The sequence below is a fragment of the Oncorhynchus tshawytscha genome, unplaced genomic scaffold (genome assembly GCF_018296145.1).
Source record: "Oncorhynchus tshawytscha isolate Ot180627B unplaced genomic scaffold, Otsh_v2.0 Un_contig_766_pilon_pilon, whole genome shotgun sequence".
Taxonomy (NCBI): Eukaryota; Metazoa; Chordata; class Actinopteri; order Salmoniformes; family Salmonidae; genus Oncorhynchus; species Oncorhynchus tshawytscha.
Window position 1 is genome coordinate 2279440 of NW_024609833.1, and position 26939 is coordinate 2306378.

At 43.7% G+C, this 26939-nt stretch overlaps 1 protein-coding gene across 2 annotated transcripts in view; it reads right to left on the reverse strand.

Moving 5' to 3' along the window:
• Nucleotides 1-26939, reverse strand: part of ak8 (adenylate kinase 8) — a 66576-nt gene that overhangs the window by 5623 nt on the left and 34014 nt on the right. Inside the window, exons 10-12 of one of the 2 annotated variants that reach the window (XM_042319584.1) lie at nucleotides 17676-17807; nucleotides 16855-16944; nucleotides 14327-14468 (exon numbers count right to left, since the gene is read on the reverse strand). In XM_042319584.1, the coding sequence (XP_042175518.1) occupies nucleotides 14327-14468; nucleotides 16855-16944; nucleotides 17676-17807 (364 nt within the window). The remainder of the gene's footprint in view (nucleotides 1-14326; nucleotides 14469-16854; nucleotides 16945-17675; nucleotides 17808-26939) is intronic. The other variant, XM_042319585.1, reaches the window with a different exon arrangement.

Below are 26939 nucleotides of genomic sequence, written 5' to 3' on the forward strand. Positions count from 1 at the left end.
TTTTTAATCATAGGTACACTTCAACTATGAGAGACGGAATCTAAAACAAAAATCCAGAAAATCACATTGTATGATTTTTAAGTAATTAATTTGCATTTTATTGCATGACATAAGTATTTGATACATCAGAAAAGCAGAACCTAATATTAGGTTCAGAAACCTTTGTTTGCAATTACAGAGATCATACACACTGCAACAGGGATTTTGGCCCACTCCTCCATACAGAACTTCTCCAGATCCGTCAGGTTTCGGGGCTGTCGCTGGGCAATACGGACTTCAGCTCCCTCCAAAGATTTTCTATTGGGTTCAGGTCTGGAGACTGGCTAGACCCCTCCAGGACCTTGAGATGCTTCTTACAGAGCCACTCCTTAGTTGCCCTGGCTGTGTGTTTCGGGTCGTTGTCATGCTGGAAGACCCAGCCACGACCCATCTTCAATGCTCTTACTGAGGGAAGGAGGTTGTTGGCCAAGATCTCGTGATACATGGCCCCATCCATCCTCCCCTCAATACGGTGCTGGACATGCGCTGGCTTGAGCAGGGGGACCTTGCGTGAGCTGCAGGATTTTAATCCATGATGGCGTAGTGTGTTACTAATGGTTTTCTTTGAGACTGTGGTCCCAGCTCTCTTCAGGTCATTGACCAGGTCCTGCCGTGTAGTTCTGGGCTGATCCCTCACCTTCCTCATGATCATTGTGTGAACAGGATTCACATGGCCATATTACCATAAATAATTGGCACATAAATACCAATGATGGCTTAACATGTTTGGTGGTGGTATGAAGAACATAATAATGGACCCAAGTAGCCTAAGTATCGTATCCCATACATCCCATTCAAAAAGTTATGCCCACGTCCAAGTTATGTCCATTTCCATGTACATTCTAAGTACAGGGAAGGTTTCCTCTAGCATTTCTTGAAAATGACAAAATACAGAATAGCATATTATATATCATTTCAATCATCAGACTTTAGGGAACACCAATACCAGTCAAAAGTTTGGACACACCTACTCATTCCAGGGTTTTTCATTATTTTTTTACTATTTTCTACATTGTAGAATAATAGTGAAGACATCAACTATGAAATAACACAAATGGAATCATGTAGTAACCAAAATAGTGTTAAACAAATCTAAATATATTTTATTTTTCAAAGTAGCTACCCTTTGCACACTCTTGGCATATAACATTTACATAAGTATTCAGACCCTTTACTCAGTACTTTGTTGAAGCACCTTTGGCAGCGATTACAGCCTTATCTTCTTAGGTATGACGCTACAAGCGTGGCACAACTGTATTTGGGGAGTTTCTCCCATTCTTCTCTGCAGAATCTCTCAAGCTCTGTCAGGTTGGATGGGCAGCGTCACTGCCCAGCTATTTTCAGCTCTCTCCAGAGATGTTCGAATCCGGGCTCTGGCTGGGCCACTCAAGGACATTCAGAGATTGTCCCGAAGCCACTCCTGCGTTGTCTTGGATGTGTGCTAAGGGTCGTTGTCCTATTGGAAGGTGAACCTTTGCCCCAGTCTGCGGTCCTAAGCAGGTTTTCATCAAAGATCTCTCTGTACTTTGCTCCGTTCATCTTTCCCTCAATCCTGAGTAGTCTCCTTGTCCCTGCTGCTGAAAAACATCCCCACAGCATGATGCTGCCACCACCATGCTTCACCGTAGGGATGGTGCCAGGTTTCCTCAGGACCTGACGCTTGGCATTCAGGCAAAAGAGTTCAATCTTGGTTTCATCAGACCAGAGAATCCTATTTCCCATGGTCTGAGTCCATTAGGTGCCTTTTGGCAAACTCCAAGGGGGCTGTCATGAGCCTTTGTACTGAGGAGTGGCTTCCGTCTGATTGGTGGAGTGCTGCAGAGATGGTTGTCCTTCTGGAAGGTTCTCCCATCTCCACAGAGGAACTCTGTCAGAGTGACCATCAGGTTCTTGGTCACCTCCCTGACCAAGGCCCTTCTCCCCCGATTGCTCAGTTTGGCCAGGCGGCCAGCTCTAGGAAGAGTCTTGGTGGTTCTTGTGTGCGTTTCCAAATAATGTCCAATCAATTGAATTGACCACAGGTGGACTCCAATGAAGTTGTAGAAACATCTCAAGAATGATCAATGGAAACGGGATGCACCGGAGCTCAATTTCGAGTCTCATAGCAATGTAAATATTATGTAAATAAGGTATTTCTGATTTTTTTACTTGGAATATATTTTTTCCTTTGTCATTATGGGGCATTGTGTGTAGATTGAGGATTTTTCTTTATTTATACCATTTTTGAATAAGGCTGTAACGTAACAAAATGTGGAAAAAGTCAAGGGGTCTGAATACTTTGTGAATGCACTGTATATACAAAAGTATGTGGACACCCCTTCAAATGAGTGGATTCGGGTATTTCAGCCACACCCGTTGCTGACAGGTGTATAAAATTGAACAGATTGTCTATGGAGATTGCATGACTAACATTGGCAGTAGAACGGCCTTTCTGGAGAGCTCAGTGACTTTCAATGTGGCACCGTCATAGGATGCCACCTTTCCAACAAGTAAGTTCGTCAAACTTATGCCCTGTTAGAGCTGCCCCGGTCAACTGTAAGTACGGTTATTGTAAAGTGGAAACGTCTAGGTGCAACAACAGCTCACCCGCAAAGTGGTAGACCACACAAGCTCACAGACCGGGACCGCCAAGTGCTGAGCACGTAGTGTGTAAAAATCGTTGGTCCTCGGTTGCAAGGATCACTACCGAGTTCCAAACTACCTCTGGGAGCAACATAAGCACAAGAACGGTTCGTCTGGAGCTTCATGAAATGGGTGTCATCATTGGGCAGTTTGGGTCAGGTTTCCATGGACCACAATCCTACAGAGACATCTCTCACACCCACCAGAGGGGGAGAAATCGAGAGGTATGGAGGTGTTTTTTTTGAATGACACCTCCCGCCCATTGTAAATCTTAAGGCAGCAGGCAAAATCCTTTGTCCTCCCAGTATGGAGGAATGGAATGTATGATGGGCCTACGGAGAACCTACCTCAGAACAGTAACATGTAATAAATGGACTTTGGGACAATATGTTTCGTCAGCCAAAATGGTTGTAGTGACGATAGATGGAATATGAAAATGAATGTCGTTTTTGTTATGTTATTAAAAGTTAAACGATGACGTTAAAATATAAACATTAACTTGAAGAGTTTTCACAATATGAACCTGATGTTTGCATACTGTACGTTGTGTGGAAAATGTCCAGATAAAGATGAAGTGTGAAGTTGTTGTCTAAATTGGATCTGAGTAATATCCAGACCTTGCCTCGTAACGAGTTACGCCCAGAGAACTTGCACTAAAGGCGGAAAAGCACATTTCTGACCCGAAAGTATAAAACAGTTAAGAATTAACATATCAGACCATGTGACCATGAGCTGCAGCCAAGGTCGTAACCCCAAAACGCAACATGAGGTTGAAGGACACAAAGGGAAGACAAAGGAACCTTAAAACAATCTATGCTACGGATGAGTAGAAGTGTCTAAGAGGGTGAATCAGGTCAGGTTACAGGAGACCACAACCTTAGAGATTATCTCTCAACCCAAACAGAGGGGGAGAGATCTAGGGGTCTGAAGATGTGGGGGTTTTATGACCCCTCACGCCCATGGTAAACCTTAGGCACAGACAACATTCCTGTGTTCTCTCACTATGGAAAACCAGCCTCAGAACATTAAACATGCAATAAAGGGACTTTGGAACAATGGTTTCCGATAGCCACAATGGTGGTCATGACGATAGATGGAATATGAAAATGTATGTCATTTTTGTTTTGTTATTAAAGGTTAATAGATGACGTTATTACGAAAACATTGTAACTGTAAGAGTTTTCCTAGGATATGCTTGGTGTTTATACATTGTACGTTGTGTCTAAAATTGGATTTGAGTCAAATCTAGACATTGCCTCTTAACTTGGTATGGCCAGAGAATTGCCCTAAAGGCGGTTACGCCCACTTCTGACCCCAGGGTATAAGACATGTGAGTGAAGAATTAACATATCCGACTAAGTGACCCAAGCTGCAGCCGAGGTCTAAAAAGTATTTTTCTACCCATGCTACTGATGAGTAGCTGTGTCTAAGTAGGTGAATTCAAGCCGGACCACCTAACCTCCACTCTCCATCAAATCGTGGTATCTACACTGTTTCATTCCTACGCTGTGAGCCCTGAGCTAAGGAGCTGTCTGTCCTCAGAAGAGCCCTCCCAGAGCAAGGGTGAGGAATCAGACCAAAAGGAAACTGACATCGTGAGGACGACCAGAGAGTTGCGCCGGAGAAGTGCGTCATTGAGAAGCCTAAACGACCCACGCTTAGCTTCCCATCTGAGACCTCCCACACGTAATTACATCATTATATTCTGACCCATAAGAGCAGCAGTTTGGGGCAAGGCTAGGGTTAAAATAAGCATAGCTGACAAATGCACCCAAATGTATATTTCTCTTGTGTACTTTCTCTCTCTTTTAAATCCCCATTTTGGGTAACACGCGCCATAGTGTGTTGGCCCGTTATACTAAGTTCTAATCAATAGCCTAGAATGTGTTTTTGTCATCATTTTAGCTTTCTAGTAAATAAATACTCAACTAAGATTTGTGTGGTACGAACTCATTGGTGAGACCCGGGTCCGTGCAGATTCCCGGATTATGCGACGTTCAGAATGAGACTGTAGAGGAAACTGATTAATTAACGACGGCTGTAAAATCGATATTCTGATATTCTTTGAGTTAATTTGGGAAATAGAAACTCAATAAAACAAATTTTCCCATAGTGCCCCAGGTTAATAATGAGTTAATAATTGCTTGATTCAGTTAATCACGTAATTAGAAACCTTTAATCATTCGATGAGCAACAGTCGTCACATTAACTAATACAACGTCATGACATCACTCTCCAAGGAATCGGGTGTCTACACTGCTTTCATTCCTACGCTGGAGCCCTGAGCTACACGGCTGACCGTACTCAGAAGACGCCCTTTCAGAACAAGGACGAGGAAACAGACCACGAAGAGAATGTCCACACGATGTCAGTGCCCTATTAGAGAGTTACACCCTGTAACAACAGTGCCGCCATCAGAGGAGAAGGAGGAACTTGGTCACCAGAGGAGATACACCATCGGAGACCTTCGACACGCAATTACATCATTATATTCTGATCCATAAGAGCGGCATTTCGGGGCAAGGTTAGGGTTACACTAAGAATAGTTTACAAATGTACCCAAGTGCGCTTTTCTCTTGTGCACACTCACTCTTTCACTCTCTTTGAAATCCCCATTTTGTGTAACACGTGTCATATTGTGTTGGCCCGCTAGGGACCTGTTTCATTGTACTAAGTTATAATCAATATCGTAGACTGTGTGTGTGTGTGTGTGTGTGTGTGTGAACCTTATATTATCATTTTAGCTTGTTAGTAAATAAATTATCAACTCAATTGGTGTGGTAGGACTTATTTAGTGGGACTCGGGTTTGTGTAGATTCCCGGATTATGCGTCGTTCAGGATGAGACTGTAGAGGAAATTAATTAATTAGCGACTGTTGTAAAATCGATATTCAGATTATTATTATTTTTGTTAATTTGGGAAATACAAACTCAATAAAACCAAACTTTCCCATGGTGCTCCAAGTTAATGAGTTAATAATTGCCTGATTCATTTAATCACATAATTATGAACAGTGAATCATTCGATGAACAGCAGTCATCACAATCAATAGAACGTCACGACATGGGTTTTCATGGCCGAGCAGCCTAAGATCACCATGCGCAATGCCAAGTGTTGACTGGAGTGGTGTAAAGCTCGCCGCCATTGGACTCTCGAGCAGTGGAAACGCTTTCTCTGGACTGATGACTCATGCTTCAAATGACGACTCATTTGGCAGTGACGGACTAATCTAGGTTTGGCGAATGCCAGGAGAACGCTATCTGCCTGAATGCACAGTGCCAACTAAAGTATAATGGAGGAGGAATAACGGACTGAGGCTGTTTTTCATGATTCAGGCTAGGCCTCTTAGGTCCAGCGAAGGGGCATCTTAACGCTACAGCACACAGTGACATTCTAGACGATTCTGTGCTTCCAACTTTGTGGCAACAGTTTGAGGAAGGCCTTTTCCTGTTTCAGCATGACAATGCCCCCATGCACAAAGCGAGGTCCATACAGAAATGGTTTGTCGAGATCGGTGTGGAAGAACTTGACTGGCCTGCACAAAGCTCTGACCTCAACCCCATCAAACACCTTTGAGATGAATTGGAACGCCGACTGCGAGTCAGGCCTCATCGCCCAACAACTGTTCCCGACCTCACTAATGCTCTTGTGGCTGCATGGAAGCATGTCCCCGCAGCAATTTTCCAACATCTAGTGGAAAGCCTTCCCAGAAGAGTGGAGGCTGTTGTAGCAGAAAAGTGGGGACCAACTCCATATTAATGAAGATGATTTTGGAATGAGATGTTCGACGAGCAGGTGTGCATATAATTTTGCTAATGTAGTATATATACTGTATATAAAAACAATATCTAAAGAAATCCACACGTTCTCCCTCTCTCACACCCCTGTAGTATACGCAGTGTAAGTAAATTCAATGGAGACTGGAGAGTATTTTTTTACAGCGTTTTCTCTCTTTCTTAAACATGACCAAATCTTAATAATTGTCTCTATCTATCTCCACACACTCCTAGGGAATATTACACAGTATAAGCAAATCACAAGCACACGTGTATACACATACCACAGATATACACACACACAGGTGTGCAACGGTTGTTTCATGGTAGAGTGTGGTATGCAAAATGGTCATCTTTGAGCACTTTCAACCCCTTCTACCATGGACAAAAAGGTATGGAATGTTTCGTTCAAATAAAAAAGGGTGCAGTTAAAAAGTGATTCAACTCATAACATGAACAACCCACACATTCCACAGGAAAAGGTAAAAGTAACAAGTCTACAGTTCCCAGAAACTTCAAAGACCTGTATTTGTAAAAACAATAATGGTTGGATGTGTGTACACACATGTGCTTGTGAGAGAGGGATAGAACGAGGGAGAATGCTGAAGCATGCCTCACTCTCCATTGACTTGCTTTGGATTTGCTTACAACAACAAAAAATGTAATCCATTTTTAGATTACATTTTAAGGCAACAAAATGTGAAGACTGCGCAAGGGGTGTGTAGACAAGTAGTGTGTCTGTGTGAGTGGATTTCTTTAGATATTATTTGTATACAGTACCATCAAAACTATGAAATAACACATGGAATAATTTAGTAACCAAAAAAGTGTTAAACAAATCAAAATATACACTGCTCAAAAAAATAAAGGGAACACTAAAATAACACATCCTAGATCTGAATGAAAAAAATATTCTTATTAAATACATTTTTCTTTACATAGTTGAATGTGCTGACAACAAAATCACACAAAAATTATCAATGGAAATCAAATTTATCAACCCATGGATGTCTGGATTTGGAGTCACACTCAAAATTAAAGTGGAAAACCACACTACAGGCTGATCCAACTTTGATGTAATGTCCTTAAAACAAGTCAAAATGAGGCTCAGTAGTGTGTGTGGCCTCCACGTGCCTGTACGACGTCCCTACAACGCCTGGGCATGCTCCTGATGAGGTGGCGGATGGTCTCCTGAGGGATCTCCTCCCAGACCTGGACTAAAGCATCCGCCAACTCCTGGACAGTCTGTGGTGCAACGTGGCGTTGGTGGATGGAGTGAGACATGATGTCCCAGATGTGCTCAATTGGATTCAGGTCTGGGGAACGGGCGGTCCATAGCATCAATGCCTTCCTCTTGCAGGAACTGCTGACACACTCCAGCCACATGAGGTCTAGCATTGTCTTGCATTAGGAGGAACCCAGGGCCAACCGCACCAGCATATGGTCTCACAAGGGGTCTGAGGATCTCATCTCGGTACCTAATGGCAGTCAGGCTACCTCTGCGAGCACAGAGGGCTGTGAGGCCCCCCAAAGAAATGCCACCCCACACCATGACTGACCCACCGCCAAACCGGTCATGCTGGAGGATGTTGCAGGCAGCAGAACGTTCTCCACGGCGTCTCCAGACTGTCACGTCTGCCACATGTGCTCAGTGTGAACCTGCTTTCATCTGTGAAGAGCACAGGGCGCCAGTGGCGAATTTGCCAATCTGTGTTTTCTAAGCACAACCCCCACCTGTGGACGTCGGGCCCTCATACCACCCTCATGGAGTCTGTTTCTGACCGTTTGAGCAGACACATGCACATTTGTGGCCTGCTGGAGGTCATTTTGCAGGGCTCTGGCAGTGCTCCTCCTGCTCCTCCTTGCACAAAGGCGGAGGTAGCGGTCCTGCTGCTGGGTTGTTTCCCTCCTACGGCCTCCTCCACGTCTTCTGATGTACTGGCCTGTCTCCTGGTAGCGCCTCCATGCTCTGGACACTATGCTGACAGACACAGCAAACCTTCTTGCCACATTTCGCATTAATGTTCCATCCTGGATGAGCTGTACTACCTGAGCCACTTGTGTGGGTTGTAGACTCAGTCTCATGCTACCACTAGAGTGAAAGCACCACCAGCATTCAAAAGTGACCAAAACATCAGCCAGGAAGCATAGGAACTGAGAAGTGGTCTGTGGTTCATTAGAACGTGCGTTGAAGATGTCGTTCCCATAGCAACGATTAAAACATTCCCTAACCAGAAACCGTGGATTGATGGCAGCATTCGGGTGAAACTGAAAGCACGAACCACTGCTTTTAATCAGGGCAAGGTGACTGGTAACATGACCGAATACAAACAGTGCAGCTATTCCCTCCGCAAGGCTATCAAACAAGCTAAGCGTCAGTACAGAGACAAAGTAGAATCTCAATTCAACGGCTCAGACACAAGAGGCATGTGGCAGGGTCTACAGTCAATCACGGACTACAAGAAGAAATCCAGCCCAGTCACGGACCAGGATGTCTTGCTCCCAGGCAGACTAAATAACTTTTTTGCCCGCTTTGAGGACAATACAGTGCCACTGACACGGCCTGCAACGAAAACATGCGGACTCTCCTTCACTGCAGCCGAGGTGAGTAAGATATTTAAACGTGTTAACCCTCGCAAGGCTGCAGGCCCAGACGGCATCCCCAGCCGCGCCCTCAGAGCATGCGCAGACCAGCTGGCCGGTGTGTTTACGGACATATTCAATCAATCCCTAAACCAGTCTGCTGTTCCCACATGCTTCAAGAGGGCCACCATTCTTCCTGTTCCCAAGAAAGCTAAGGTAACTGAGCTAAACGACTACCGCCCCGTAGCACTCACTTCCGTCATCATGAAGTGCTTTGAGAGACTAGTCAAGGACCATATCACCTCCACCCTACCTGACACCCTAGACCCACTCCAATTTGCTTACCGCCCAAATAGGTCCACAGACGATGCAATCTCAACCACACTGCACACAGCCCTAACCCATCTGGACAAGAGGAATACCTATGTGAGAATGCTGTTCATCGACTACAGCTCGGCATTCAACACCATAGTACCCTCCAAGCTCGTCATCAAGCTCGAGACCCTGGGTCTCGACCCCGCCCTGTGCAACTAGGTACTGGACTTCCTGACGGGCCGCCCCCAGGTGGTGAGGGTAGGCGACAACATCTCCACCCCGCTGATCCTCAACACTGGGGCCCCACAAGGGTGCGTTCTGAGCCCTCTCCTGTACTCCCTGTTCACCCACGACTGCGTGGCCACGCACGCCTCCAACTCAATCATCAAGTTTGCGGACGACACAACAGTGGTAGGCTTGATGACCAACAACGACGAGACGGCCTACAGGGAGGAGGTGAGGGCCCTCGGAGTGTGGTGTCAGGAAAATAACCTCACACTCAACGTCAACAAAACTAAGGAGATGATTGTGGACTTCAGGAAACAGCAGAGGGAACACCCCCCTATCCACATCGATGGAACAGTAGTGGAGAGGGTAGCAAGTTTTAAGTTCCTCGGCATACACATCACAGACAAACTGAATTGGTCCACTTACACAGACAGCATCGTGAAGAAGGCGCAGCAGCGCCTCTTCAACCACAGGAGGCTGAAGAAATTCGGCTTGTCACCAAAAGCACTCACAAACTTCTACAGATGCACAATCGAGAGCATCCTGGCGGGCTGTATCACCGCCTGGTATGGCAACTGCTCCGCCCACAACTGTAAGGCTCTCCAGAGGGTAGTGAGGTCTGCACAACGCATCACCGGGGGCAAACTACCTGCCCTCCAGGACACCTACACCACCCGATGTTACAGGAAGGCCATAAAGATCATCAAGGACATCAACCACCCGAGCCACTGCCTGTTCACCCCGCTATCATCCAGAAGGCGAGGTCAGTACAGGTGCATCAAAGCTGGGACCGAGAGACTGAAAAACAGCTTCTATCTCAAGGCCATCAGACTGTTAAACAGCCACCACTAACATTGAGTGGCTGCTGCCAACACACTGACACTGACTCAACTCCAGCCACTTTAATAATGGGAATTGATGGGAAATGTAAATATATCACTAGCCACTTTAAACAATGCTACCTTATATCATGTTACTTACCCTACATTATTCATCTCATATGCATACGTATATACTGTACTCTATATCATCGACTGCATCCTTATGTAATACATGTATCACTAGCCACTTTAACTATGCCACTTTGTTTACATACTCATCTCATATGTATATACTGTACTCGATATCATCTACTGTATCTTGCCTATGCTCCTCTGTACCATCACTCATTCATATATCCTTATGTACATATTCTTTATCCCCTTACACTGTGTATAAGACAGTAGTTTTGGAATTGTTAGTTAGATTACTTGTTGGTTATTACTGCATTGTCGGAACTAGAAGCACAAGCATTTCACTACACTCGCATTAACATCTGCTAACCATGTGTATGTGACAAATAAAATTTGATTTGATTTGATTTGGTCCCCACCTGCAGAACCACTCCTTTATTGGGGGTGTCTTGCTAAATGCCTATAATTTCCACCTGTTTTAGTGTTTAGTAATAGTGTTATTATTTGGTGTTAGCCTCTAGTGAGTGAGTTACTTTTGTGCCAATAATATCAACTTCGACAACTATCAAAACTTCGGAAGTCGCAAACAAAAATAATTATATTGAAAGCAAAACAAAATATTGCAAGGAAATCATTTCAAAATGCGAGAACAAATTTATTGTAAAAAAGTTTTGTTATGATTTTTTACATGTGTTTTTTTTTGTAAGGGCGCTGCATTCACCATTCTATTTCAGTAAAAATAATGGTGAACACAGGTAACAGGCTGGTTCCACCAGGCAAACATGTAATTGATTTATTTAATTGATTTTTTGTTTTAATTGAACCTTTATTTAACTAGGCAAGTCAGTTAAGAACAAATTATTTTATATAATGACGGCTTACCCCGGCCAAATCAGGTCGACGCTGGGCCAAATGTGCGCCGCCCTATGGGACTCCCAATCACGGCCGGATGTGATGCAGCCTGGATTTGAACCAGGAACTGTAGTGACGCCTCTTAGATCGCTGCACCAGTCGGGAGCCCTAAATGTAGCCTGACTGTCATGTAATGAAGTGAAGTGGTTTTGAACCAAAACATGAATTAAACTGGAACCTACTAGCTATATAAACTAATCTCTTTACACAGAATGGAGAAGCATGAGACATTATTGAGCAACTACAGTAGTTTCACATTGCCACACTCATAGGGCTCTATCATCAACTTTGACAGCTGGTGCTACACAAATACTCACAACCCTATAATGGAGTGTGAGTGATTTCTAAGTCAGTCCAAGGTCTGAGATATAGGCTGATTGGTTGTGTCCTCTAGGGCAGGTATTCCAATGTCATCAGGGGTATGCCAAATAAAAATGTGATTCACATAAAAAATATTTAAAAAATATCTCTATATATTTAAAAGGAGAAAAAAAAGTCACATTTTCAAACAGTCCATTTATATTTTCCAATGGGACTATACATTTGGGTGAGTTTTTTTCTCGCCTGAGTAGCCTCATTTCACTGCCAAAAATAAAATGAAACCATCTAATGTTCAGCGAAATAACAACAAAGTCAAATGCAGGTAGCCTCGTCAAATAATTAACATCCAATCATTAACCGCTACTCTCTCGCGGGAAATCCACTAACGGTCCATATGCAGCCAAACGTAGCTGCTGCTCATTCCGTTTGCTTGAAAATGGATGAATGGTTAAAAAAAAGTAAGTCCCGCGTCCATAGAAACACTTACCAGGTCTACTGGTAGTACTGCTACTACCAGCAGTACTACACCTGCACCTGTCGATGACACAAGTTGTTCTGCTTTCACGAGCACATCCAATGCTAACATCAGTAATTCTACATTTGTTGTTAGCCCAGCTAGCATGGACACTGACAGTTGTGAATCTGATGCAGCCGAAGAGCTACTGACCCCTTAGGCGGGAAAGCACCGAACAACAGACAGGGACATTGGACCGAAGTCCTCCACAATAGTATGGGGCTTGCCTGTCCTGGCCACTCAGTAGCTCACCATATACGACGCTTCTAGCCCCTTCTTTTGATGTTATCTGTTGATTTTATACATGTCTTACTACTCGAAAGGCGTCTTAATTCTCAAAAAACTGCCGTGGCTTATTTTCAAATTGGCATGTTTTGTTTCAACAATTCCTGCTTCGAATACAAGCCAGTGAATTCTATGCGTTACAGCTGGATGAGTCAACATATGTGGCAGGCATGGCACAGATCCTGTTATATGTCTGTTACGTCTATGGGGGGGTCAATTAAGGAAGACATCCTCTTCTGCAAACCACTGGAAACCAGGACAACAGGAGAGGATATTTTTAAAGTTCTGGACAGCTTTGTGACATCAAATGGACTTTGGTGGTCAAGATGTGTTGGTATCTGTACTGATGGCGCAAAAGCCATGACAGGGAGACATAGTGGAGTAGTAACACATGTGCAAGCAGTTGCTCTCGACGCCACTTGGGTGCACTGCAGCATCCACCGAGAGGCTCTTGCTGACAAAGGAATGCCTGACAGCTTGAAAGACATTTTTAGACACGACAGTGAAAATGGTTAACTTTGTTAAAGCAAGGCCCCTGAACTCTCATGTATTTCTGCACGATGCAATGGTATGGGCAGCGACCATGTAACGATTTTACAACATACAGAAGTGCGCAGTATTGACATGTTTTTGTTTGTTGTTGAGAGAGGAGCTTAAAGTTTTCTTTACTGACCATAATTTTCACTTGTCTGAACGCTTGCATGATGACGAGTTTCTCACACGACTGGCCTATCTGGCTGATCTTTTTCTCACCTGAATGATCTGAATCTAGGATGTGCGGGACAAAATTGAGCCTATGATTAAGAAGTTGGAGCTCTTCTCTGTTTGCATTAGCACAGGTCTTTTCATCGTTTTCATCGTTGTATGATTTTTTTGTGTGCAAATGAACTCAAGCTTACGGACAATGTCAAATGTGATATAGCGAAGCACCTGAGTGAGTTGGGTGCGCAATTACGTAGGTACTTTCCGAAACGGATGACACAATCAACTAGATTCATTATCCCCTTCATGCCCTGCCTCCAGTTCACTTACCGATATCTGAACAAGAGAGCCTAATTGAAATTGCAACAAGCGGTTCTGTGAAAATTTAATTTAATCAGAAGCCACTGCCAGATTTCTAGATAGGGCTGCGCTCAGAGTATCCTGCCTTGGCAAATCGTGCTGTTAAGACACGGATGCCCTTTGCAACCACGTACCTATGTGAGAGTGGATTCTCAGCCCTCACTAGCATGAAAACTAAATACAGGCACAGACTGTGTGTGGAAAATTATTTAAGACGGAGACTCTCTCCAATACCTTCCAACATTGCAGAGTTATGTGTATCCTTTCAAGTACACCCTTCTCATTAACCTGTGGTGAGTTATTCACAATTTTAGATTAACAAATACAGTTTTATATGTAAGATGGCTAAATAAAGAGCCAAATGATTGATTATTATTATTTGTGCCCTGGTCCTATAAGAGCAATTTGTCACTTCCCACGAGCTGGGTTGTGACAAAAACTCACACTCATTCTTATAGTGTGGGTGTGGCAGGCTTACAATGATGGTAAAAAACAACATTTGAGAGTGCGCTGACCCTGGTGGTAGAGGGGGTACACAGCTGGAGGTTGAATGTTTGAAGGGGTACGGGACTATAAAAAGTTTGGGAACCACTGCTCTAGGGGATCTTGAGGTAAATTAGCTTGGGTTCCAACGCGTGGCCTATGCAACTAGAGGCGTTTAGTAGAGGAACAGGCATTAACACCCTGGACCAGAGCTAGAGGTAAATAGGCCTACCTGCTGGGGATGAAGTTGGACTCCTGGAGTTTCTCTGCCTGCTCCAGGTTTCTGGGGAAGCCATGCAGCACCCAGCCTCGTGTGGTACAGTCCAGCCTGCTGAGACGCTCCGTCAGGATCTGCAGCACCATACTATCAGGCACTAAGGAAACACAGGGACACACATAACACACTCCCTTAGAGACTCTGGTCTTGTTCTTTCAGAATTCTTAAGAAGACTTTAAGAATGCATCCTTCCTGATCAGACATCTGACAGAGATCCCTTTTTTGACATGACTGGATTGGTGTAAGATGTGATAGATACAGTATAAGCAATGGTTCTATCAATTTGTGTTTTCTACAGACGTATTCATGATGAACATATTTCTCTCATTACTTCTGTTTTTGTGGATTCTTCAGGAATTTCCTGAATAAACACTATAGCCTACTCTTTAATAATCTTTTCATTTAGAATAGAACATTTCATTGATTAGTCTAATTCCTGGCTTTATGATCATATCAGCAGATTGGGTCCAGAGGATTCTTATACATGTGCTCTTCCTTTCTGACAAGGCTTGTGATGCAAATCCCCCCAAAAAAATGGATCTCAACCTTTATGTTAACTTGTCTGGTATAATTCTGTACTTCTGTACTTCTACTTCTGTACTTTCTATTTGGTCTTGTTTTCTCCACCCCACTTATTGCACCTTGAGCCAGAAATCTGTCTTGTTTCCAAAAATAAACCAGCCTATTAAGTGTAGGCTATATCTTCAGAGACAGGATTTTATCACTACATGCATTTTCTTCTAAATCAAGGAGGAATGAACCAAGGAGGAATGTATCCGGCAACAAAATAATTAAGTTGGAATCAGACAAATTCATGTTTACATTTCTTGAAGACACTCCACACACCTTTCACTCTGAAATCAGCTAGCTGCAGCATGACAGGCAGCATACGTTTAATTATTATTTATTTATGTTGATGATGGCATTCCAAAAGTAAGGTGAATAAGTGGCTTTTAACAAGAGAAGAAAAACAGTGGGTGGAGGTGGGAGAAGGAAAGTATGTGTGAAAGGTAGAGAGAAAATAGCAGAAAATGAAAAGGGGGGTAGGTAATACAAATATAATTATATTCTTTGAGAAAAAATAAGAGCAAAACCCAAGGGGACCATGAAAAAGCCTGGGAAAAATGTAAGTTGATGGATTGAAATGTCCAATTTCCACAACAAACAATCTGAGCTTCTCCCTCCTGCAGAAACGTCTTCAAACATCAGGCAGCCTGAAAAGGTTTCTTCGTCTCCCTTCGTTTCCACTCCCTCCTTTCCATCCACTCCTCCATAACACCATTTCCTACTTTCTATTTCCTTAATGTGGCTCTCCAAATCCCTAAAGCACTGTACTGCTTACACTAGCCACAATCTCTCCAATTATACCCCAGTGAGTCTATTAATCAACTTGTAAATTACTTAAGCAAGCTCCTTTCCCTGCAATTCTCACTGTCACAGAGAGGGAGAGTGATGTAGGGAGGGTTAGGGAGAAAGAGATGTCTTCAAATAGCAAAAGCCGCCTTCTCTCACTGGATAACATAAAGCCCAGTTCAACAAAATACAAGAAGTTGAACACAACAATTAACATATTCCATGCATATTCTCCACTCCAATATGTACATTGGTAACAATAAGAATGTGAGTTGGTTCCCACTGTGGCCAGCAGTGGTTCTTCTGGTCGTAAATAGTTGCAAATGGACTCTATGGACTCTCATTTTCCCACCAGACCCAGATTAAGCCTGTGTGTGTGTATGTTTGTGTAGCCTATGCATGTGTATGTGCAAATGTGTGTTTGTGTGTGTGCGCGTGTGAGGGATAAGTGTGCGAGTCAAGGTCTTCATTAGGCTTGAACTCAGTATGCATTGGCGGCACAATCTCGACACATCTGCATGGAGCCCACTCCCCGGGGGATGTTAATTCAATTAATAAAAAGTTGCTCAAGGCGAGTGGCCCAGACACAAGCCCTGGGCACTGCAGTGATTGGCACGCTTTGGCAGCTACATACACCCTCTAGAGTGGAGCAGTAGCCCCAGCTAAATGGCAACCGCCTTATATCATGTCTAATATTCTTTAGTAGCAAAGTAGCAAAACAATTAAATAAATAAAAAAACTGACTGAAATATGTATCTTTTTCCAATCAAGATGAGACACACAACTCAGATCAAAACCTGATTCGAACTATTTGGAAATGTAGTACTAGAGAATGTCTCCTTAGTTATTATTCACATCAGAGAATTGTCTGATGATGAGTAGCCCGAGCTAACCGAGCTAATCTAATTATTTTGGGCAAATGACTCTAGCCATTCCAGAGCTGTTCATTACTATTGCATGGGCAGGGATACAGGGTCTCCATTTTTACTCCCCCCTGTAACACTGTTTACATGCAGGCTCTGATGCTAAAAGCAACTAATTGAAGGAGGAACCAGGTAAATTGTATGGCCACAAAGGTGTGTGTGAGCACGTGAGTATGAGTGCACCCTCTTGTATGACTAGCTGTGTACCTTGTTGTCCAGACTCCAAGTAAGGCTTAATGAGTTCTCCCATATTGGTCGCGTCTGCAGAAACCGCCTCCAGAAGCTCACCGCAGCAAACTATAAGGGAAGCGGAGAGTCGGGACAAGAAAGGGGAGACATTCATGTTGAAATAAACAGAATACACAATGTAACCTTTCAGACAGGGAATAAACAGAATAGTAAAAATGACAGCTCCTGTAGGCTGCGTCCCAAACGGCACCCTATTCCCTAGAGCGATCTTGGTCAAAAGTAGTGCACTAAATAGGAATAGCTTGCATTTGGGATGCAGCCATACACAGTAAACAAGGAGAGATGGAGGATGGGAAATTAAAGTCTGTGCAAAAAAATGGCAGTGACATAAGACTCCATGTCAAAACAGAACATTTTAATCATGTTTGTGTCTAAACAAATATATATCATATACGGTACATACAGTCCTCGCCATATATATTTGGACAGTGAAGCTACAATTTAAATTTTGGCTTTATTCTCCAGCACTTCAGGCATACATCTACAGTATTAAATCATTTCTCTGGTTTGCAAACTGGGAGTGAGGAAAACTGCACTTAATATAACCACATTCTGTCAGTTTCTGTGGCTACTTTAGAGAACATGGCAAAATATACTTTATGTCAAAATAACATTAAAAAGTTGTATCATAAGAAGTACTTCTAAAGCCAATTTTGAATTTAACGCCATAATCATAGTACAAATTCAATCAATGACTATTTTATAGAGCCAGGTAAAGGCAATAATATGGGGAACACATTGAGAGGGACAGTGAAGGACTGTTCTGGGTGAAAACTTACGATTGACAATGTTGTATTTCTGAGAGATAAGTTTCGCCTGCAAACTCTTGCCTGAGCCAGGGGGCCCAAATAGGAGGACCCTGGGGGTGTGAGGGGCCACAGAACAGTGCCGCGAGAGAATGTACTTCAGAACTGTGGGAGGAGACAACAACCACAGCATTAAAGTGGCAATCCAGTTCTCCTTTTCACCTATTTTAACACACGATTTACATGAACTCAAGAGGTGGTCCAGGTATGTCATTATAGCACACCTTCAGTGTGTGTACTTTGCACTATATACAGTGGGGAGAACAAGTATTTGATACACTGCCGATTTGGCAGGTTTTCCTACTTACAAAGCATGTAGAGGTCTGTATTTTTTTTAATCATAGGTACACTTCAACTGTGAGAGACGGAATCTAAAACAAAAATCACATTGTATGATTTTTAAGTAATTCATTTGCATTTTATTGCATGACATAAGTATTTGATCACCTACCAACCAGTAAGAATTCTAGCTCTCACAGACCTGTTAGTTTTTCTTTAAGAAGCCCTCCCGTTCTCCACTCATTACCTGTATTAACTGCACCTGTTTGAACTCGTTACCTGTATAAAAGACACCTGTCCACACACTCAATCAAACAGACTCCAACCTCTCCACAATGGCCAAGACCAGAGAGCTGTGTAAGGACATCAGGGATAAAATTGTAGCCCTGCACAAGGCTGGGATGGGCTACAGGACAATAGGCAAGCAGCTTGGTGAGAAGGCTTGGTGGAGCAATTATTAGAAAATGGAAGAAGTTCAAGATGACGGTCAATCACCCTCGGTCTGGGGCTCCATGCAAGATCTCACCTCGTGGGGCATCAATGATCATGAGAACGGTGAGGGATCAGCCCAGAACTACACGGCAGGACCTGGTAAATGACCTGAAGAGAGCTGGGACCACAGTCTCAAAGAAAACCATTAATAACACACTACGCCGTCATGGATTAAAATCCTGCAGCGCACCCAAGGTCCCCCTGCTCAAGCCAGCGCATGTCCAGGCCCCTCTAAAGTTTGCCAATGACCATCTGGATGATCCAGAGGAGGAATGGGAGAAGGTCTTGTGGTCTGATGAGACAAAAATAGAGCTTTTTGGTCTAAACTCCACTCGCCGTGTTTGGAGGGAGAAGAAGGATGAGTACAACCCCCAAAACACCATCCCAACCATGAAGCATGGAGGTGGAAACATCATTCTTTGGGGATGCTTTTCTGCAAAGGGGACAGGACGACTGCACCGTATTGAGGGGAGGATGGATGGGGCCATGTATCGCGAGATCTTGGCCAACAACCTCCTTCCCTCAGTAAGAGCATTGAAGATGAGTCGTGGCTGGGTCTTCCAGCATGAAAATGACCCGAAACAAACAGCCAGGGCAACTAAGGAGTGGCTCCGTAAGAAGCATCTCAAGGACCTGGAGTGGCCTAGCCAGTCTCCAGGCCTGAACCCAATAGAAAATCTTTTGAGGGAGCTAAAAGTCTGTATTGCCCAGTGACAGCCCCGAAACCTGACGGATCTGGAGAAGGTCTGTATGGAGGAGTGGGCCAAAATGCCTGCTGCAGTGTGTGCAAACCTGGTTAAGAACTACAGGAAACGTATGATCTCTTTAATTGCAAACAAAGGTTTCTGTACCAAATATTAGGTTCTGCTTTTCTGATGTATCAAATACTTATGTCATGCAATAAAATGCTAATCAATTACTTAAAAATCATACAATGTGATTTTTGTTTTAGATTCTGTCTCTCAGTGTTGAAGTGTACCTATGAAAGAAATTACAGACCTCTACATGCTTTGTAAGTAGGAAAACCTGCAAAATTGGCAGTGTATCAAATACTTGTTCTCCCCACTGTGTACTTTAAAAAAATATCTGGAGGACGTCTTTAATAATGATAACTGAATCTTACCCACTGGGCAAAAACTTGATGAATCAACGTTGTGTCAGTGTCAGTGTGTTGGCAGCAGCCACTCAATGTTAGTGGTGGCTGTTTAACAGTCTGATGGCCTTGAAATAGAAGCTGTTTTTCAGTCTCTCGGTCCCAGCTTTGATGCACCTGTACTGACCTTGCCTTCTGGATGACAGCGGGGTGAACAGGCAGTGGCTCGGGTGGTTGATGTCCGTGATGATCTTTATGGCCTTCCTGTAGCATCGGGTGGTGTAGGTGTCATGGAGGGCAGGTAGTTTGCCCCCGGTGATGCGTTGTGCAGACCTCACTACCCTCTGGAGAGCCTTACGGTTGAGGGCGGTGCAGTTGCCATACCAGGCGGTGATACAGCCCGCCAGGATGCTCTCGATTGTGCATCTGTAGAAGTTTGTGAGTGCTTTTGGTGACAAGCCGAATTTCTTCAGCCTCCTGAGGTTGAAGAGGCGCTGCTGCGCCTTCTTCACGATGCTGTCTGTGTGAGTGTACCAATTCAGTTTGTCTGTGATGTGTATGCCGAGGAACTTAAAACTTGCTACCCTCTCCACTACTGTTCCATCGATGTGGATAGGGGGGTGTTCCCTCTGCTGTTTCCTGAAGTCCACAATCATCTCCTTAGTTTTGTTGACGTTGAGTGTGAGGTTATTTTCCTGACACCACACTCCGAGGGCCCTCACCTCCTCCCTGTAGGCCGTCTCGTCGTTGTTGGTCATCAAGCCTACCACTGTTGTGTCGTCCGCAAACTTGATGATTGAGTTGGAGGCGTGCGTGGCCACGAAGTCGTGGGTGAACAGGGAGTACAGGAGAGGGCTCAGAACGCACCCTTGTGGGGCCCCAGTGTTGAGGATCAGCGGGGTGGAGATGTTGTTGCCTACCCTCACCACCTGGGGGCGGCCCGTCAGGAAGTCCAGTACCCAGTTGCACAGGGCGAAGTCGAGACCCAGGGTCTCGAGCTTGATGACGAGCTTGGAGGGTACTATGGTGTTGAATGCCGAGCTGTAGTCGATGAACAGCATTCTCACATAGGTATTCCTCTTGTCCAGATGGGTTAGGGCAGTGTGCAGTGTGGTTGAGATTGCATCGTCTGTGGACCTATTTGGGCGGTAAGCAAATTGGAGTGGGTCTAGGGTGTCAGGTAGGGTGGAGGTGATATGGTCCTTGACTAGTCTCTCAAAGCACTTCATGATGACGGAAGTGAGTGCTACGGGGCGGTAGTCGTTTAGCTCAGTTACCTTAGCTTTCTTGGGAACAGGAACAATGGTGGCCCTCTTGAAGCATGTGGGAACAGCAGACTGGTATAGGGATTGATTGAATACGTCCGTAAACACACCGGCCAGCTGGTCTGCGCATGCTCTGAGGGCGCGGCTGGGGATGCTGTCTGGGCCTGCAGCCTTGCGAGGGTTAACACGTTTAAATGTCTTACTCACCTCGGCTGCAGTGAAGGAGAGACCGCATGTTTTCGTTGCAGGCCGTGTCAGTGGCACTGTATTGTCCTCAAAGCGGGCAAAAAGTTATTTAGTCTGCCTGGGAGCAAGACATCCTGGTCCGTGACTGGGCTGGATTTCTTCCTGTAGTCCGTGATTGACTGTAGACCTTGCCACATGCCTCGTGTGTCTGAGCCGTTGAATTGAGATTCTACTTTGTCTCTGTACTGGCGCTTAGCTTGTTTGATAGCCTTGCGGAGGGAATAGCTGCACTGTTTGTATTCAGTCATGTTACCAGACACCTTGCCCTGATTAAAAGCAGTGGTTCGCGCTTTCAGTTTCACACGAATGCTGCCATCAATCCACGGTTTCTGGTTAGGGAATGTTTTAATCGTTGCTATGGGAACGACATCTTCAACGCACGTTCTAATGAACTCGCACACCGAATCAGCGTATTCGTCAATGTTGTTGTCTGACGCAATACGAAACATCTCCCAGTCCACGTGATGGAAGCAGTCTTGGAGTGTGGAGTCAGCTTGGTCGGACCAGCGTTGGACAGACCTCAGCGTGGGAGCCTCTTGTTTTAGTTTCTGTCTGTAGGCAGGGATCAACAAAATGGAGTCGTGGTCAGCTTTTCCGAAAGGGGGCGGGGCAGGGCCTTATATGCGTCGCGGAAGTTAGAGTAACAATGATCCAGGGTCTTTCCACCCCTGGTTGCGCAATCGATATGCTGATAAAATTTAGGGAGTCTTGTTTTCAGATTAGCCTTGTTAAAATCCCCAGCTACAATGAATGCAGCCTCCGGATAAATCGTTTCCAGTTTGCAGAGAGTTAAATAAAGTTTGTTCAGAGCCATCGATGTGTCTGCTTGGGGGATATATACGGCTGTGATTATAATCGAAGAGAATTCTCTTGGTAGATAATGCGGTCTACATTTGATTGTGAGGAATTCTAAATCAGGTGAACAGAAGGATTTGAGTTCCTGTATGTTTCTTTCATCACACCATGTCACGTTGGCCATAAGGCATACGCCCCGCCCCTCTTCTTACCAGAAAGATGTTTGTTTCTGTCGGCGCGATGCGTGGAGAAACCCGCTGGCTGCACCGCTTCGGATAGCGTCTCTCCAGTGAGCCATGTTTCCGTGAAGCAGAGAACGTTACAGTCTCTGATGTCCCTCTGGAATGCTACCCTTGCTCGGATTTCATCAACCTTGTTGTCAAGAGACTGGACATTGGCAAGAAGAATGCTAGGGAGTGGTGCACGGTGTGCCCGTCTCCGGAGTCTGACCAGAAGACCGCTTCGTTTCCCTCTTTTCTGAGTCGTTTTTTTGGGTCGCTGCATGGAATCCACTCCGTTGTCCTGGTTGTAAGGCAGAACACAGGATCCGCGTCGCGAAAAACATATTCTTGGTCGTACTGATGGTGAGTTGACGCTGATCTTATATTCAGTAAGTTCTTCTCGACTGTATGTAATGAAACCTAAGATGACCTGGGGTACTAGTGTAAGAAATAACACGTAAAAAGACAAAAAACTGCATAGTTTCCTAGGAACGCGAAGCGAGGCGGCCATCTCTGTCGGCGCCGGATATATTTGCAGTTTGTTTTGGTTGTGTTTCAGATTATTTTGTGCCCAATATACATTTATGGTAAATAATGTAGAGTCATTTTGGAGTCCCTTTTATTATAAATAAGAACAGAATATGTTCCTAAACACTTACATCAATGTGGATGTTACTATGATTATGGATAATCCTGAATGAACCGTGAATAATAATGAGTGAGAAAGTTACAGAGGGTCAAAGGTAATACCCAAAAGACATGTTAACCTCCCACCATTACCAATAACAGGGGAGGTCAGCATATCTTGGGGGTATGATCATGTTTAGAAACATATTCTATTCTTATTTAAAATAAAAGTGACTTCCAACAACAACAAAAAAAACACAATACATTATTTACCATAAATTTCAATTGGGCATAAAATAATCTGAAACACAACCAAAACAAACTGCAAATGCATACAACAAGTTTATAGAGTCACAATCTCATTGCATGCTAGGAATATGGGAACCAAATACTAAAGTAATACATATTTGAAATACTTTATTTATAAGGATCTTGTGACCCCTATCTTTGAGAAAAATACATTACTTGTTAAGCAAAATCTCTTTCTCTGAGAAATTGTATTACTATAAAATAATTTAATTCCCCATTATATGAGCATACAATATAGCTCAGTATTTGAATTATTTATTTTATAAAGTCATTATTGCTCATCTTCATAAAGGGTGTCAATACTTTCAGACCACACTGTACATACATATTTACAAATATCTCAGCATGGCGATGTTCGTAAATAGTTAAAAACAAACAGTTTGTTCTTAACATTTGAAAAAGAACAAATCTGCAAAGATAGTTATAAATTACATCTAATTCCCAAAGTATGATGTTGGTATTGTCTTTATGAAGAGGGATCACTCGTGCACATTTCTATACAAAAAGGTATGACATTATTTACACTATAAACATCAAATATATCTAAATCTAACTAACATTGGCAAAGTCAAACTAACATTACCTCAAAATATTATTTCCCCAATGCATCACACTGCATAGTGTGACACTAAACCATTAAAAATTAAAAATACAAATAACTAAATCTCTTGTGCTTAACAATAACTCTGTTAGCTTACTTGCACTGTCATGTATAATAAGCCAGCTGTTAACATGCAGAGGTATCCCAGTGCATTGAGGCTGGCTGGGGATTGTTTAAAGCCCTATTCTCTCCCATGGAGTAATAAAGAGCGAGCCAGTGGGCTAATCTGATTTTAAAGGAGGTGATCAATAAATTGAGTCTCTCTCTCTGAGTCTCTCTCTCTAACGCATGCTCCCTCCCTCCCTCCCTCCCTCCCCTGGTTCCAGGGGAGTATTTGTTTGAAGTGTGACACTCAAGAGGAAGCGAACAGCTGTTTACATTTGGGTCGAACCACAACAATACTGTTCGTCAATATGATAGGCCTTGAGTTTAACACACTGAAATTAACAACAAGCTAATTGGAACTAATCACTCTAAGCCTCTAATATGCAAAATAATATATATACACTACATAGTGCACTCACGTCTGTAGACATGAAATGCTTTGAAAGGTTGGTCATGGCTCACATCAACACCAAAATCCTAGAAACCCTAGACCCACTCCAATTTGCATACTGCCCCCAACAGATGATGCAATCTCTATTGCACTCAACACTGCCCTTTCCCACCTGGACGAAAAGGAACACCTACATGAGAATGCTATTCATTGACTACAGCACAGCGTTCAACACCAGTGCCCTCAAAGCTCATCAATAAGCTAAGGAACCCGATACTAAACACCTCCCTCTGCAAACTGGATCCTGGACTTCCTGACGGGCCACACCCAGGTGGTAAGGGTAGGAAACAACACATCCACCACACTGATCCTCAACACAGGGGCACGTGCTCAGTCCCCTCCTGTACTCCCTATTCACTCATGACTGCATGGCCAGGCACCACTCCAACACCATCATCAAGTTTGCCGATGACACAACAACGAGACAGCATATAGGGAGGAGGTCAGAGACCTGGCCGTGTGGTGCCAGGACAACAACCTCTCCCTCAACGTGATCAAGACAAAGGAGATGATTGTGGACTACAAGAAAAAGAGGATCGAGCACGCCCCCATTCTCATTGATGGGGCTGTAGTGGAACAGGTTGAAGGCTTCGAGTTCCTTGGTGTCAACATCATCAACAAACTATCATGGTCCAAACACACTAAGACAGTCGTGAAGAGGGCACGACAAAGCCTATTCCTCCTCAGGAGACTGAAAAGATTTGGGTCCTCATATCCTCAAAAGGTTCTACAGCTGCACCATCGAGAGCGTCCTGACTGGTTGCATCACTGCCTGGTATGGCAACTGCTCTGCCTCCGACCGCAAGGCACTACAGAGGGTAGCGCGTACGGCCCAGTACGTCACTGGGGCCAAGCTTCCTTTCATCCAGGACCTCTATAATCAGGCAGTGTCAGAGGAAAGACCTAAAAATTGTCAAAGACTCCAGCCACCCTAGTCATAGATTGTTCTCTCTGCTACCGCACGGCTAGCCGGAGCGCCAAGTCTAGGTCCAAAAGGCTTCTTAACAGCTTCTTCCCCCAAGCCATAAGACTCCTGAACAGCTAATCAAAGGGTTACCCAGACCCCTCTTATGCTGCTGCTACTCTCTGTTTATAATCTATGCAGAGTCACTTTAACTCTACTTACATGTACATATTACCTCAACTAACCGGTGTCCCCGCACATTTACTCTGTACCGGTACCCTCTGTATATAGCCTCGCTTGTTATTTTACTGAGCTGTTTAATTATTTGTTACTTTTATTTTCTATTTTTTTCTTAACTTGTTAAAGCATTGTGGGTTAAGGGCTTGTAAGTAAGCATTTCACTGTAAGGTCTACACCTGTTGTATTCGGTGCATGTGACAAATGCAATTTGATTTGACTTCTGACAAGCATACATAGGGCAAACATCATATTTTCATATGGCTAAGGCAGAGGGAGCCAGTCAGATCATAATAAAGGACGCATCTTAATTAGCGTAATAATCAATATTCAAAGAAACAGTTTTAGCACATTTGGTATTTCAACGACAGCATATGAATACTTAATGACAAAGACATTTTCGAAACATTTCTATGCCCTCAGTTTAACTTGAGCAAATAAGAAGTTGATTAATTATAAATGGTGCCATTACAGAAACCTTTCATTTACTTATCAAGCTGAAAACACAGCCCGGGAGAGTAAACACACATAGCCTCCTCTAAATCTCTATCTGCAATCATAGACCTGGACTGCGTCCCAAATTGCACCCTATTCCCGTTATAGTGTACTACTTGGGCTCTGATCAAAGGGAATATGGTGCCATTTAGGACGCAGGCCTGCTTCTAAATCAGAGAGGATCTGGGGAAAGACAGCATACATGGCTGATTCTGGCAATGAGGGAGGACTGTTGGTAACTAATACCACAGGATGGAGAGGCTGAGTCGAGACCTAAAAAAAAGATCACGTGTGTAATTCTTACACAGGATCAAAATGGGGCTTAGGTGGTGGGGGAGTGGCGGAGGTATGGAAACAAAATGTTGCTGTTTTAAAGCTACAATCCTTAATTGAAACAATAACAAAGCAGCACCCTACATCAGTTTTGGTAAAAAGCTGAGGGATGGGCCTGCAGAAATGTAACAACTCTCAGATTCATAGACAGAGGTATGGATTCAAGGACTGACTATCCATAAAATTATAGTTTTAAATGTGTTTTGAGGCTATACAGTGTTTGATTACATTGTTTACAAATATTGGAATCAAACAAGCTTATATTTTGGGTTCTGATGTGGTATGACAGTTGAACTAAACCTCATGAGCCATTTAGAAGTTATATTCTTCAGGAAGCAATGGGTATACAGTACCAGTCAAAAGTTTGGACACACCTACTCATTCCAGGGTTTTTCTTAATTTTTTATTATTTTCTACATTGTAGAATAATAGTGAAGACATCAAAACTATCAAATAGACATGTGGAATCATGTAGTAACTAGGGTTGAAAAGGGTCGGAAACTTTCCGGTAAATTTACGACATTTTTCAGGGAATTTTCAGGGAATTTGGGGAATTTTGCTTAAATTCATCAAAAAAGTTAGCTTTGAACCTTTTTTTGTGGGATATACACAAGGCAATTCTAGGTCGTGGGGCATATTTTGGTTAAACTATCCAATGGAATTGCAACCCTCTGCATGCACATGCATTCTTCCATCACATGTACAGCTGATTCTCAAGATCTTGCACAGTAATGAGATGCTATTGAGCCCACACTACTACATTGTCTGAGCCAAGGACTACATG